At 36.8% G+C, this 16,664-nt stretch overlaps 1 protein-coding gene across 1 annotated transcript in view; it reads left to right on the top strand.

Moving 5' to 3' along the window:
- Positions 1 to 16,664, top strand: part of MMP16 (matrix metallopeptidase 16) — a 178,005-nt gene that overhangs the window by 127,772 nt on the left and 33,569 nt on the right. The window contains exons 5-6 of the mRNA XM_031590965.2: positions 1,995 to 2,156; positions 4,926 to 5,143. Of these exons, the coding sequence (XP_031446825.1) occupies positions 1,995 to 2,156; positions 4,926 to 5,143 (380 nt within the window). The remainder of the gene's footprint in view (positions 1 to 1,994; positions 2,157 to 4,925; positions 5,144 to 16,664) is intronic.

The following is a 16,664-nucleotide window of genomic DNA, read 5'->3' as shown; positions in this document are numbered from 1 at the left end:
TTCCATTGTGAGTGAATTAATACCTTTACAGAGTTGCTTCTGCGTGTCACTTATAATGCTGAGGTTAACTACAGAAGTTGTGGATTATTCATATGAGATGATGTCAAGATCAGTTTTGACTGGATATAAAAGGGCAAATTCAGGTATCAAAAGCACTTCTGACAGGGACAGTCAAGCTCCTCAAGCCTATTACAACAGTGCACTAAAAATCTTCTTTGCTATATAAAAAACTGGATCGAATATATATAGATAGTTGAGAAAGTATTTAATCTGAAAACCACATAATTATAAATGATAGGATAAACTCTTCTCATTTCTGAATGTGTGTTATGTCAGATTAATTTTTGAAATATGTGATTTTTTTTCTACACAGTTATACTGATAAAAGAGCAGAAGCATTTAGTTTTCATATTTCTGGATTAAGAATCAGAAAGACTTGAAAAAGCTGTCAACTAAGAACAGAGTTTTAGCTATGACTATTTCCATGCTTTCAATCAAACATTTATTTTACAAATACCAGCATGTCTCCATATATCATGAAGATATCTACTGCCAAGGGTTTCTCTGTTCATATGTACCTGGGAGAAAGTTTATTTCTTCATGTCAGCAAGAGAAAACACTTGAAAATTGAAATGCTGTCAACTATAACTTCAAGGTTCTATAAATTGATACATATATATATTTCCTAAATCCAGTGTTTACTGTTATTATTATATTATGATAGTTCTTAGAATTCTAGCAGTGGAATAACTATCTACCTCCAAAAATTGTACAGAATGTAGAATAAGAGTAAATGTTGAATATTTTCTCATCCTAATATACAGCTCTGTACTAGACCACAGAATAAGCTACTTCCCTATTCATTTTTTATCACTTAAAATGGCATTTCAACAAGAAACTACCTAATGTGGTTGGGACCCCTTTCACTTATGTCCAGCCTTCTAAAAGTTCAGCATAAGATGGTTATCTAGAAAAATTCTTATGTCAGTCAGACAGGAACACGCTTCTGAGGAATGATTCCTACTATTCCTAAGTGATAAAAATGAGCAATACCCTGGATGTGTACATCTCCAAGTAACCACAGTCTTTCTCCTGATATAAAACACTTTTTTTCCAAAGTCTGCTACAGATTGACTACAGTCAAATCTGTAAAAAAGACTCATAAAATGATATGCTGAAGACATAATGAATAAAAATGAATACCACAGAGGTCTAACTCTGAAACTTTAATAGAAACAGTTGTACTGACTTTAATTTGTTCTTTTTTTGTTTGTTTGTTTGTTTGTTTTTCAGAGTTTACAGTAAATCTTCTAGCATTTCTAATTTTTCCATTGGTCTGTAATGAAAATTAAATGTGGATTTTTGGAAGGGAAAAGCTAAAGTGTGAGATGAGTCTATAACATGAGTCTGACATTTGATTGTTTAGATCTATATATATTCTGTTTTGAGAAGGACAGCAAGACACCCATATTTTCCACGTTGGGATTTCAATTACGGTGATTCAGAAGTGGACAACATGTGCAAATAATCAGCAGGGGCCTGACTGCAAGCATTTGAATGACTAAGTTCCCTGCAGGGTTTGTCCCACATAGTTAGTTCTCAGTTTATAAAGTTAACTACACACAGCAGGGATATTTACCTTTTGGAACTATATCTTGATGCAGTCATTTTCACTTAGGCTAATTACACCATAAACCTACGTCTAAAGTTGTACACAAGACCAGATGCCAGCTATGGCACTTGAATGTTGTCCTAACTATGTGCATTAGCTAAATAAATAAGCACACTTATGGTATTCATAAGCGTATCATATATAATATGTAACAACAGTAAAAATTAACAATTTTTAACAATTACCTTCATGATTTGTTAAGTATCAATGAGTAAAATCAAATTCAATGAAAATGTCTTTCAAGTGAAGAGTGCTCCACTTGTGTTATTTCTTTTACTATACTCACAGATTCAAAGACTGTTTCTCTTTCTTCTCTCCATAGGAAATGATCTGTTTCTAGTTGCTGTGCACGAACTGGGACATGCTCTGGGCTTGGAGCACTCTAATGATCCCACAGCAATTATGGCTCCATTTTATCAGTATATGGAAACTGACAACTTCAAACTACCTAATGATGATTTACAGGGCATCCAGAAGATATATGGTATGTCTCATTTTAATTAGGAAACTTGAACATTTTCACTTAAGAATGTTAGAGAATCTCCTGCTCGGACCATCTCTAAAAAAAAAAATTGTTGGGGCAGCTTCTGCCATTTGCTGTCCCAAAGTCTTCTTTCTGAGGTGGCCAAAGATTATGCTGAAGCTCTTTTACTTGGTTTCTAACTGTTCACAATTTGCATTCAAATTTGCACTCACTTGGAATGGTAATCTTAAAAGTTCCGAAAGACCATAAGGAAAATATCTGCAAAAGGATTCTGATCTTTTAAACTATTAGGGCATGCAAGTTTCAACCATAGTGAGCTTATTTCCGTAGTACTCAAAACTAATATAGTAGTATGAATTGAATACTTCTTAGTTATCAAATGATTGGGAATAATCATTAATTATAATTGATAATATAAATGTAATCAATAATTAAACAGTTCCCTGAATAGATAGGTTTTGAGGTCCAAAAAAACCCTTCTTTGTAATAAGTATAGAAATGAATTCTGCATGAACTTGAGAAGGCAAAGTCAAATCAAAACAATACCTTTGTTCTGCGTATGGGCTGAATCTAAAATTAATACCTGTATTATTGTTTCTGGCATTTCCAAAGCCATAACTTTGTTCCTGATTTTAAAGACCGATTCTGTAGACATTTATTAAACAGTCGGAGGTTTTTTTGGTTGTTGTTTGATTTGTTTGTTTTAATATACATTTTCCTACAATGAAAAAACTGTTCTATCTATACCGAGATATCTGTATAGTCTATTTATGCCATGCATCCAGTATGTGCAATTTGGACCTACCTTGTTTAATATTCTCCAATATATTTTGTATTAGATTTAGTTTTGTGCTCGTGGTTATTTTCACTTTAGAAGCTAAACTGAATATTATTAGGTCCCTTCCTTGCTCATCTATACTGCCACAAAGGACACCTATGTTGGTAGAGAATAACAGTACTGCTAATTAGAACTTTCCTACCACTATTTTATGTTTCATATTAACAAGCTTTTTAAATATCATATCAGCAAGCACTGATATATGTTTTCATAAAGCTTAAAGAGTGGTTTCAAAATGATTGGCTTACCAAGTTTTTTGTTGTTTTTTCCTGTGTGATTAGCTAAAGGGAAGGTTGTTTCTCATGACCTCAGTTGGTAGTCTAGACTAAAAGGCTAGACAACAATACTTTGCCAAAAATTAACCACTAAGCTCTAACAGCTGTGGGCTATACATTAGGAGAAGTGTGTTACCCCTGGGAAGTAATATCTGACATCACTAGCAAATAGCATACGAAAACTTTGGTTTGGGGTTACAATCTTTCCAACACTTGCTACTGCACACTGATTCCTTTGCTCCTTTAAAATGAAAAGATGATTGGGAATCATATGCCACAATAAAAATGTCATGCATATTAAAATAATTACTTTGATCTGCAATCTTCCTCCAAACACCATTATTCACCGTAAATTATAAATGCCACAAACTTTAAAACTGTGAATGAAATAAATGCTATTAAATTGGATGACAATCATTCAGGGAGTTTACTATTTCCTTATATAGTCAATATTTTTCTCAAAAAACTATGCTTATTTTGAATAAATACCAGAAATTCAAAGGACATTTATGCAGTTTTAGGGTTCTCTTATTGTTCAAATGTCTTTCTGAACCTAGTCATGCAAATTATGTTTATATTTTGAAATCAAAAATGATTTTGTACTTAAATGATTTGAAGAGCAAAATAGAATGAGCCAAATTAGCACATTCATCTTGTTTCCAGAAATATCACTGTTCCAATGGGAACTTCCTATCTCTTTACACATAGAAAACATGAGTAAACGTAGTAATACATGTTGAAAGGGAAACTTAAATGAAAGTAAAGCATTATGCAATTAGAATTATAAAAAGCATCTGCCTGGGAAGGCCATTTGACTTTTGAATAGAGAAATTATGAGTGGGACAGTTATTTGCCATCAATTCCTGTATATTATGAACAAAAATGTGCTTGCTAGGAGAAAAAGGTTTTTAAAATATTCTACAATTAGGTTTTCATGTTAGTTATTCCTTTTCAATTTATCTTCAGAAATTCTTTTAATTACTAGGTGTCTAGCTTTGTTAAAATGAAATGGAAATTTAAAATTAGACATAATTAATTTAACTTTGAGGAAAATTTGTGAATTAGAATCTTTGTTTATGTCGATGCCTATGATTTGAATTCCATTTTCAAGAACATTTAGACATAGCAAGGAGTATTGTGGAAAGCTAGGAATATATGCTGAAAAAGATACTAATATGCCTACAAATTGGTCAGCAGTAATTATATAGGCATATACAGGCATATGTGAATTGATAGATAGAAGAAAAAAGATGGCTTGAAAACATTGGTTGACGATGTTTTGATTAGGAAAGGGTTCATTATTTCATGAAATAGTCAAAGATTTGATCTTAAAAATTCTTATTCGGTTGGTACATGCAATGAATTACTTCTCATCTGAAATGATAGTGGAATGTGCATCCTTTGCAGATTTTTGGAAGGATGATACTGAATAGTGAAAAATAATTATTTTCTTCGTTAATGCCTTAGTTCTGCAGCACACCTTCATTATACCCTTTAACAGCATGGGAGTGGCAGGTCACTTTTTTGATTTCCTTTTCACTACACTGGAGGTTTTACACTGCTTAGTATTTTGTTTGTTATTTGTTTATTTTTTCTATTCCTTCTTGAAATGTCACTGATAAGCAAATAAATTATGTTTTGCTGCCATTTATAAAGGTCCACCTGACAGGATCCCACCACCAACAAGGCCTCTGCCAACAGTGCCACCTCATCGTTCGATCCCTCCAGCAGACCCACGGAAAAATGACAGACAACCTAAGCCTCCCCGGCCACCCACTGGTGACAAACCTTCCTATCCTGGGGCAAAACCTAACATCTGTGATGGGAACTTCAACACTTTGGCTATTCTTCGCCGGGAAATGTTTGTTTTCAAGGTAGGAGGCTGTGAATTTTTCAGTGTTACTTCAAGTGTCTACATTTATATATATATTTTTTAAAGCAAGCTCTCATTCACCATGACTCCACTTTCCCAGCCCTCTTGCAGTTAGAAAGTTTGAGAAAGAAATTAGAAAGTAAATATACACATGGCTTAAACATCTAGTAGACGGCTGCTGTAATGTTCTAAAATGGGAAAATGCTTATGTCAGCAGAAACTGTAATGCCTCAAAATGTAAAGGTAAATAAATGCTGCATGTTATGAAGAGATAAAAAAGCATAACTCATAAGTGGGAGGTGGTAAAAATGACTCTGTTGGGAAAACAGCCACATCCAGACATATAGTAGATACTGTATGTCTTTAATTCTGTTTTGTTTTTATTTTGACTGGAGATAAAATTTCAGGTTTACAATTAGGTCAGTCATTTAAAAAGGAAGTACCTAAATAATGTCTTTGTCACAAAAATTAAAAAAAAAAAAAATTATGGCAGATGTGTCATTGTCTATTTCCATTCATATTCTAGCTCTAAGCTGATAAATGTAGTGTATGCAACAAACTGAACTGAAGAGCAGTCTTTTGATAGAAGGTCTTTGCTAGGGCTCATGAACATCAAAGCCATTTTAGGAGAATGATCTAGGATATTGTATCCAGAAGACATTCAGTGTTGAAGAGTAATTACAGAATCCTTATTATTCGGTGTCTTAAAACAACTTGCTGACAGATTTTACTTTGCAAACATTCTGGAAACGTGCAACAGTATAATCTTATTTTGAACTTTTTGTGTGCCAGATGTGCTTCAATAGGAAGTGTAGGACCTTTGTTTTGTAAATCTGTGACATGATTCAACATGAGTGGATTGCAATTTTTTGTTCTAAAAGCACATATGAATTTGTCCTAAAACAGGAAGCTCCAAGTCCAATATTTTTTGTTGATCTTTCTGAGGGGATCCATTTCCCCCATAATATGTTTTCTTTTATGTGCATTATTTCTCCAGATTAATCTCTTTAACAGTACTATCTGGGCTCTTACTGTCTTTAGCATACCTCAAAAACATATTTATTGATAGCCTTGCATGAATTTATTCAAACTTATTAAGCTACATTCACAACTCAATGAGCAGGATTTTTTTTTATTTTTTTATTTTTTTCCCATGAAGATCTAAGGATTTTTCCATCACTGGGAATGTCAGACCTTTTGCTTTGCATCATCTTCAAACTCGAGGAGGTTCTGAATCATGAGTCTTTTATGACTAAAACTCAAAGGTTAAAAAAGAATCTAATTTTCTAACTTGACGTTAAACAGGATATTAAACTACCTACTTCAATCTCATATCATCCACCTCAAGAGCAATAGAAAATACTGTCATTTATTTTAGACATAAATCAATAAATAGTGAAATGCTATCCCACTAACACAAAATTTCCTGTCTAGCCAAGTCTGTATTCCTGGAAAAATAATATTGACCATCATTACTGATCACTCTTTGCTATTCTGATTGAAAAGACTGTATTTTCTTCAAAAAGTGTTAGCTGCTTATTGACCTAACAGTGTATGTTTACTCTATCAGTTATATGCTTACTAGTGTGCAAACTGCCTTTATGTTCTAACAGCTAAAACTTCATTCGTGATCCACACTGGAATGAGGAAACACGGACAAATATTAGAAAGAAACAACCAGAATCAGAGTGTGTACAAATTTTATGTTTAGAGACTGACTCCAAAATTAGGTTGTTGTTTTCTTGAAAGCAAAGTGTTGAGAAGAGAAGAAAAAGATAAAATTTCTCCAGATTAATTTTTTTAAGAGTCTTGCAGTTCCTTAAAATAATTTCAGAGTATCTGGTAGTATGGCAAGGCTTAACTTGGGTTCTCATGCTAAGCAGTAGGATTAAGTTAAGTATAAAAATCCTGACTTTGTAGTCTGAGTGTCTTTGAATGCTTGCATTAGTAGACTTTAACTTTCTGGTTCAGAAAATAATTTTTTAAGGAAGATTTTGGTCTACTAAAGCAGTTAATTTTGTGGATTTATTTTTTGTTTGCTTTGTTGGTTCTTTTTTTTTTTTTTTTTTTTTTTTTGGTGTTACAGAACCACAGAATTGCCAGGGTTGGAAGGGACCTCAAAGATCATGAATCTCCAACCCCCCTGCAACATGCAGGGCCACCAACCTTCCCACCTAATGCTAGACCAGGCTGCCCAGGACCTCCAGGGATGGGGCATCCACAACCTCTCTGGGCAGCCTGTTCCAGTACCTCACCACTCTCTCTGTAAAGAATTTCCCCCTGACGTCCAACCTGTCCAACCTAAATCTCCCCTCCCTCAACTTAAAACCATTTCCCCTCATCCTGCAGTTATCAACCCTTTCGAAGAGTTGATTCCCCTCCTGTTTGTAGGTTCCCTTTAGGTACTGAAATGCTGCAATGAGGACACCCCGCAGCCTTCTTTTCTCCAGGCTGAACAAGCCCAGCTCCTTCAGCCTGTCCTCACAGGGTAGGTGCTCCAGTCCCCTGATCATCTTTGTGGCCCTCCTCTGGACCCTCTCCAACAGTTCTCTGTCTTTCTTGTACTGGGGGCTCCTGACTTGGACGCAGTACTCCAGATGGGGCCTCACAAGAGCAGAGTAGAGGGCAACAATCACCTCCCTGTCCCTGCTGACCAGCCCACTTTTGATGGAGCCCAGGGTACCATTTGCCTTCCGAGCCACAAGGGCACACTGCTGGCTCATATTAAGTTTTTCATCTACCAAGACCCCCAGGTCCTTCTTTGCAGGGCTGCTCTCAAGGACCGCTCCTTCCAGTCTGTAGGGATGCCTGGGATTCCTCCGGCCCAAGTGCAAAACTCTGCACTTTTCCATGCTGAACCTCATCAGGTTCACCCGGGCCCACCTTTCTAGCCTCTCGAGGTCCCCCTGAATGGCATCCCGTCCTTCAACCGTGTCAACCACACCACTCAGCTTGGTGTCGTTGGCAAACTTGCTGAGGGTGCACTCAATTCCGTAATCGATGCCATTGATAAAGATGTTAAAGAGCACCGGTCCCAAGACAGACCCCTGGGGGACGCCGCTCGTTACCGGCCTCCACCTGGACATGAAGTCATTGATGACCACCCTCTGTCTGCGGCCTTTCAACCAGTTTCTTATCCATCGAGTGGTCCACCCATCAAATCCACATCCCTCCAGTTTGGAGAGAAGGATGTGGTGGGGGACCATGTCAAAGGCCTTGACATTTGTTCTGGTGTTTTGGTTTATCTGGTAGGTTGTTGGGGTTTTTTTTTTTGTTGCTGTTGTTCTCTTGTTTGTTTATTTGGTTGGAGTTTTTTTTATGTTTGTTTATTTTGCATGGGGAGGAGCATGGAAGGTGCAGGTAAGGGAAGAAATTGGATAAGTCAGAGATTGTTCTTATTTTTCTACTTTTCTTTGCAGACGTCAGGGAGAGGGAGAGCAGGTTAAAAGTAAAAGCTCAGCACATCAGACTGTAGCAGAAGAACAGGAATTCATTTACAAAAGGTAGAAACTGAAATAAGGAGTGAATTTAGGGAAAGCATCCAGCAATGGAAAAAGTGTATCTGGGAGTTCTGTGCTCTAACACAACAGAAAAGATCAACCTCCTTGGCCTTGCCCCTTAATGCTAGTATGAAGAAAGTCTGGGAAGACAGGAGAGATGAGCTGAGAGCCAGGTATAGGAGAGGTAGAGAAGAAGCTGGGATTGATGTCAGTACTGTAGCAGGTGGAAACAATTAAAGAAGAGTTATGACCTCCAGTGGAAGAATTATTGCAGGATAGTTCCCAAATGAGTTAAAATTAATAAAGTTGAAGGCTAATCAAATTATATCCTTTGCTTTCTTCCTCTTTATCCACAGGTTTACAATGAGTGTATAGTTGCAAATTTTACTGCTTTCTGAATGGTATGTGTGCTCCGTACGAATTTCAAAATTAAAATAGTGAATATCTTATGAGCCAGTCTCAAGACCAGATGCTCAATTTGTTTAAATAAGCCTTGAAGTTGCTTGGGAGCTTAGCCATAGAGTTGAAGAATGCAAGCCCTCTGAATAATTAAATTCTAATTTGAACATAAAATTGAAGCACAGAAGATAACACTTAGAGATACACTGTGGATTTCTGTAGTAGATGGCAAACAATATTAATTTCTAGAAGACTGCTTTTCTTGACTGTTGAGCTGTTAGGTATACTTAAGTGTATTGAAATATTAGAGACAATTTCTGTATTCAGTCAAATCGATGAACTTTGTGAGTTTAAGAATATCTGATATTCTCCAATGGATATAAGCAGAGTAAAACTGAGTAACAGTAAACTTAAAGGGAAAATGAAATTTACAGTCATCCTTCTCTTATTTTTTGCCATTGCTTTGACAAAAAGGCAATCATAGTAACACGATAAAATTTGTGTGTTTTTAGAGAAATGAAGTAAATACAAATTGTTCTTCACGTAACATTACTGAGAAATACAAAAATAAAAGCAATCAACTTGTCAAAGATTCCCCAAAGATCAGCAAATAACATTAGAATTTTGCAGATCAACTATCTTGGTAGAAATGACTGGATCTTAAGGAAAAATTATGTTTTCATCAAATATATATGGAATACTACCATATATTTTGTTCCAAAATTACTTATTTTCCTGAATTCTTTAAATTACATGCCCTACAAATGTCTGTGCTAGCAGTAAGGCATGGGAACACAGAATGCTAAAACCCAAAAATATTAGTTTAAGTCCATGTATTTTAAGTATTGGCTTTAAGTATTGACTTAAGTGATATTTTAAAATGTATGAAGTTTGTATGTAGTTCTTTCAATTAATATTATTGTTTAAAATGTGCTTGAACTGGTGAAAGCACATCAGGACAAGAATTTCTATGCCAAAATTCACCAGTGCCAAGTTTTTATCCCGAGATTCCATTTAGCTTCTGTAATTATGCTGAATGCAATTAGTATTTGCTGACACTCTCATTTCCAGTGTTTCCTCCTCCAGCAATTTTCTCCCCCTTTTTAGTTAGGACTCTCCTGGGTCATAGAAAATGGCTGAAAAATGGAGAAAAACAAATAGGGGAAGTTGTGCAAAGTGGTATGACACTGCCTGTATGCCTGTCTTTAGTGGAAAAAACTTCTCAGCCATTGTATCTAGCAATATGTGGTATCTGACAATTCTGTCTTCTGCTTGAAGTCTTCTGAAAGTGCCACTAGGTTACTGCTTTATGAAAGAAACCCCATTGTTTAAGGACACCTGAAAAGATCCATTAGTGCAGATGTTTACGACATACATTTCCAATTTCTCCTGTTTTTTTTGTGCTTTTCCAGCCTTCTGTAGAAAGAAGAAAAAAAGAATTTTGATGAATATGCTGTCAATAAAGGTACTTACGTTAACAACTTCTGAACATTTTATACAGTTTTTAAAAATTTTCTGAAGGTCCAGTGGTTGCACAAAAAGTTTTATCTCTCAAAGGAGGAGGGCAGAGCCACACTGCTTCTTTGTTCTGTTATTTTTGAGATGTGTATAGCCTGTGTTTGGCTGTACATGCTGATAGTTCCTTGGCAACAAAATTACTTCTAGTCCTGCTTCAACCATTAGTGTAACTGCTGTTAACTTCTTCTTTATGCTTCTTTTAAGTTTACATTGATTTTAACAAAATCCTTAAATGTAACAAAATCCCCTATTCACAAATCCAAGCACCGGATGTGTCAAAGAAGCAAATTAGAATGACAAGTTAAGTCTCTGACAAAGAATTTTGCTTCATGGAAGACATTGCACTGATACTTTCTACTTCAGTGCTAACTCTTTAAGAAACAAATTAATGATTCCAATATAATCTATAATGTTTTTAGTATTCACGTTGGAAAAGTTAACTCATTCCTTCAAGAATAGCATCTTTAACCACTGCCATATGCTAGTGTTTGTTGAAATGTAAAGTGTACGAGAAAGAAGCTTGTCCATCAGAAGAAGAAGATTTACAACTCAGAGAAATGTCTTCTCAAATGTTAGTGTTATAGATGGTAGAATAACGAAACAATTTTTAGGAAGGCCTTAACAGGCTGTGTTTTACTATTTTACAGTAATTTTTCCACAACTTGCAGAACATTGTTTTCCAATTCTTCATTTGCTAAGAACCACTGTAAAAATGTTTCTGAAGTGCCAAACAAGCAAAGGCAATTAGGCTGTCATTACCTCTTGACATCAGTTTAGACAGCAGTTTCTTTCATATATAACAGTATAGATGCCATTCAATAACCCTTTCAGAATTTGTATTTATATAGAATATGCTTTTAAACACAAAAGAAAAAACAACAACAACTAACCCTGTTTCTTGCTATGTGGTAAACACAAGAGCATTTTTTAAAGCATTTTAGCATTGACTACTTAATCATAACTGGTAATCTAATAACAAATTCTAAGAGACACAGGGAATGTGGAGACAAAGAAGTAGACACGATATGAGACCTGACTCCACATTTGAAAAGATATTTTTTCAAAGCTGTCCTAGACTGTTTGTGTAGCTGTTTTTCATCACGTGATGCTGTGGATGTCTGGTCTGTCAGCTGCAGCCTGGGAAAGTTTAGCAGAGGAAGCTATGGAAGTAAAGACTTGAGGATCTGAGAGGATAAAATATGACATCTCAGCTGCAAAAGATTAGGAGTGGGAAGTCAGAAGAAGTTAAGACTGCAGAGAAGAAGGTAAGACTGCAGAGAGTAGACTCCTTTCTCCATGCTTTTCAAGTCATTATGTTAGGAAGAACAATCTGATGGGAGGAGGACAGCTTTATTCAGATGTCAGATTCCACGCTGAAAAGAAGGGAGAAAAGCAGTGACTATTCAATAGGGACTTCAGTGAATTACAGTAGATGAAGCCCATTGGAAATGTATAGGATGGATGCTCTATGGCACAATGCAAACTGCAGAATATCAAAAAGGACAAAAGCACAGGAATGCTGAAATACCAAATAGTCATAATTTATGTACTTTGATATATGGGTACTTCAACTGGTTAATGGTAAAATATTTTCCAAATGATATTTAAAGCTTTCAGTGTCCTCCCCTTTCATATAAGCTCCCTTCAAGTACTGGATGGCCTCAACAAGCCTTCTCCAAGCTAAATGAGCCCAACTCCCTTAACCTTTCTTCACAAAAAAGGTGCTCCAGCCCTTTGATAATCTGGATAGTTCCATTAACCCTCCCCCCCCCCCCCCTCACCTTTAAGAATAATTGTTCCTCTAAAAAATGGGAACCAGTCATAACAACAGATGTTATCCAGAACTTACTAATGCATATTGTTACACATATAAATATAATATATAGAAAGATAAAAAGAATTAGAACCATATATTATTAGGGATTTATTTACAAGAGTGACATTGTAATGTATTTATATGTTATTTAAACTCATAAACAATGTGAACTGATTAATAATCAGTTACAGTAACAGACTGTACTATCTGGCTAATAATACTCATATTATTCATGTACTGGCCAATTGCAAAGTATGACCTTAGAAGGATGCATGACTCAGTATCTTCAGCAGGGCTTTAGATTTGTCAGACGGAAGAGTATTATTTTTTCCAAGAAGGCTTTGTTTTCATTGGCAGATGATATGGTGTAAAAGGATTTGATCAGCATCAAAGCAGATGGTAGTGAGTTCCTCTCATGTCTGTCATATGTGCTTTGCTTTTAATTAGATACAGTCTGTCCTCTCAGGCCAAACAGTTCCATTACAAATATAGTTCAGATTTTTTCTGAAGGGCAACCATCCCTTAGACACTGGTGTCTTTGACTGTGGGCCTCTTGATGTTGTACCACACAATGCTTTCATTCAATGCAAGAGATGTTAGCATGTTGTTAACATGTCAGTGTCCATACCATCTTGCCTTAAATAAGCCCTGCTCTGCAACACACATATTATTATTTCACCTCAAGCTATTTTTTGAGTGACACAATGGTACCTGCTGTTTGACCGTCTCCTCACCACATGTTTAGATGATGTACATCACAGTACAGCCCAGGGCAAAGGGGTAGATTTAACAGATGTCCTGAGACATCAGCTTGAACTTTTATTTTCCCTGAGATAAAAACAAGACAGAATACGTTGTTTAAACTCAAGTTAAATTCAATCTAAACATAGAAAAATTCCTTCCTGTTGTAAACCCTTACAGAGAATCTGTGGAGTCTCTTGGTCTGCTCAAAACCTGACTGGACTAAGCCCTGGGCAACCAGTTTTATCTGATTCTTTTTTTTTGAGCAAGAGAGGGAGTTGGGTCTCCAGAAGTGCTGTCAGTGTCAGCCCTTCTATGATTTTATGTAGCAACTGAAATGTGAAGATTACAAAGGAATAGAAATTCCAAAATACCTTTTCATCACTTACTTTCCCCACACTCCTCGAAAACAGGAACTGAACATTTTTTTCAGAAAACTTCCCAAAATCTCTGTAGATCCCTTCCAACCTCAGCCATTCTGTGATGCTGTGAATCCACTGAAATGTGGTTTCAACAATCGATGTTCCAGTACCATTTGATCCATCATTTCTTTTAGGCTACAGCCCTTAGAGGGAGTAAATAGTGAGATTTGGTCAGGAGTCTGATTTTTTTACTGATATCTTTGGGTGAGGACAAGGGGCCAGGGACAGCAGACAGGGATATGTGGCTGCTGTTCATAAGGGGCTCATGGGAGGTCTGTAGGAAGGTGAAAATCTACCTCCTCTAACTGTGCAAGGCATATCCTCTCCTTTCTTCTTTTCCTGTATCAGCTTTCAGGAGAAATCACCGTCCTTCTCAAGGGTCATGCTCTGGTCTAGAGCACTTTACTAAAGGACTAAATGTTTCCTTCTGTTCTCATGATGAACCATTAACGTCCACACTTTCTTCACAGCATTTACATATTACAGTAAGAGAATTCTGGGACCCAATTAATTTTTCACTTACTATTTTATTACAACAGAAATCACTTAACAAAAAGCACTAATGGAATAATAGAATACAAAATGTATTCAATTTTTAAACTTGTCTATTTTCAGAGATTCAATGTTCAAGTGAACCGATGAAAAAAATTTCATTGGCAAGAGAGTTGCAAAAAAAACGTTATTCACCGAGCGGGATTGGAAAGCACAAGCAATGAATAATTGGCTCGGAGGCTGGTGTTGAGCCAGAAACTTTGGATTCTTTGATCATGGGGCAGTTTACTTGGCCGTTGGCCTGTTGTCTGTCCGTGGAACCCCCCTATCTCAAAGGGGGCAATGAATACTAGCGCAGGAGCTAGCAGAGCTTAAAGAAAGAGCTTTAAACTAGCTATGAAGGGGGAAGGGGACAAAACAGGTCTCACAAGAGATGAGCCTAGGAGAATCATGATTAAGCTGGGGGGGAGGCAGATGACCCGACTGAAGTGCATCTATACCAATGCATGCAGCATGAGCAACAAGCAAGAAGAGTTGGAAGCGATTGTGAGTCAGGCTAATTATGACCTTGTTGCTATTACTGAAACATGGTGGGACCACTCCCATGACTGGAGTGCTGTGATAGATGGTTACAAGCTCTTCAGAAGGGATAGATGAGGAAAGAACAGTGGTGGTGTGGCCCTTTATATCAAAGATTGTTTTGATGTTGAAGAGCTTGGGTTTGGGAATGACAGAGTTGAGTGTGTATGGGTAAGGATCAGGGGGAAGGCCTGTAGTGGCGACATCTTGGTGAGGGTCTGCTATAGACCGCCTAACCAGGACGAAGAGTTGGATGAAACTCTCTATGAGTAGCTTGAGGAAGTCATGCGATTGCCAGCACTTGTTCTCATAAGAGACTTCAACTTCCCTGATATATGTTGGAAGTATAATACAGCACAGAGGAAGCAGTCCAGGAGGTTTCTAGAGTGTGTGGAAGATAGCTTCTTTATGCAACTGGTAGGAGAGCCTACCAGGGGTGGTGCCCTGCTAGACCTGGACGCTCCTCAAGACGGAAATCTTACAGGCACAAGAACAGGCTGTCCCTGAGTGCCGTAAGGCAAGCCGCAGGGGTAGGCGACGGGTGTGGATGAGCTGGGAGCTATTGTTGAGACGCAGGGAGAAAAAGAGAGTCTACGTTCTCTGGAAGAAGGGACAGGCTAGTTGGGGAGATTACAAGAAAGTAGCTAAGGTATGCAGGGAGGAAGTTAGGAAGGCAAAAGCCCAACTTGAACTCAGATTGGCCACTGCAGTAAAAGACAATAAAAAATCCTTTTATAAAAATTATAATAGATAAAATTCTGTTTTTTCTTCCTTTTTATAAGCCATCAATGAAGTGTGGTCTTCTTTGCCTTGGAGTAAATTCTTGGCCCAATTAAAAATAAAGAGAAAAAATTCTATTGATCATTACAGAATCAGGATTTCACCACTTAAATTGAGCACTGAGTAATGGGGGTTAGGAAAAATAACAGAAGAAGCAGCACATTTGCTTGTAGTGTTAAGTATATGAAGTCAAGATCTGTTTTGCTATATAATATTAAACTTGATCATATTGTTTATCCCAGTCTATAAATTGAAACAGGGCAGGAACAATTTAAAGTAATGATTTAAAACACATCCGGAAGAAAACAGACTGTATTATTAGATCAAACAATGTACTTGTCAAAAGAGGTCAGTGCTTTCCCCTTATCCCTAGCAGTGTTTTTTCTCAATCTTACCATGATAGAGCCTTTGCAGACATTTAGTGTTCTAAGTTGTAAACTCCTAGCTTATCTGTAATCATATTTAATTTACATTATCACGTATTCACTGTTAGAAAGTCCTTCAATTCTTTTATGATCTAATTCCACTATCTGAGTGAGAATGCAAAGACAATCAAACATCCATCATTTTTATATCTTTTTTATCTCAGCTGATGTTGTTGTTGGCTGATCTTTGCTGGGTGTGAGACTCTCCATGGTCTGTTTTCCCCTGTGGTCATTTCTGTCAATATCAGTGCTGTATCATTTCAAGAATAGACGTGTTCACCCACAGACTACTGTGGAAATCTCTGCAGTCTTTTTTCTAATCCCGCCACTTCTATAGACAAGAAGACTTGCTTAGCCTTGCAGCATGGCACTCAAATCCAGATCTGGTACCAAGACATATTTTTTGTTCTTGTTGTTAGCACAGTTTCACAGAACACAAGCATTAAACTGAGATCAAACAGCATATATTAGTGTCTTAGCTGTTCAGTGCCTTGAATCCAAAATAACTCCACTAAACAGTTCCTTACATCGTCTTCCCCTATTTTCATAAGTTATCAGCTTATCAGAGCTTACTGCTTCATTTTCTTCCTAAGCAATGTGAAATACTGACTTAGAAGAAGCCTATATTAAATCCACATATAATTTTAAAAGCTGAATTTGGTTATGCCCTGATCTGTATGTCTTGCTCTTTTCTAGTGATTTGTGCGGACCTCTCTGTCTCAGTTCATAGAATCATATCATCACAGAATGCTTTGGGTTGGAATAGACCTTCAAAGATCATCTGGTTCCAACTTCCCTGCCATGGGCAGGGAAATCTTTTGCTCAGTCTTACAATGGTTGCCCAAAGCCC

This window comes from Phasianus colchicus, chromosome 3 (assembly GCF_987193195.1).
Source record: "Phasianus colchicus chromosome 3, bPhaCol1.hap1.1, whole genome shotgun sequence".
Classification (NCBI taxonomy): Eukaryota; Metazoa; Chordata; class Aves; order Galliformes; family Phasianidae; genus Phasianus; species Phasianus colchicus.
This window is presented reverse-complemented; position numbering and strand designations above follow the sequence as displayed.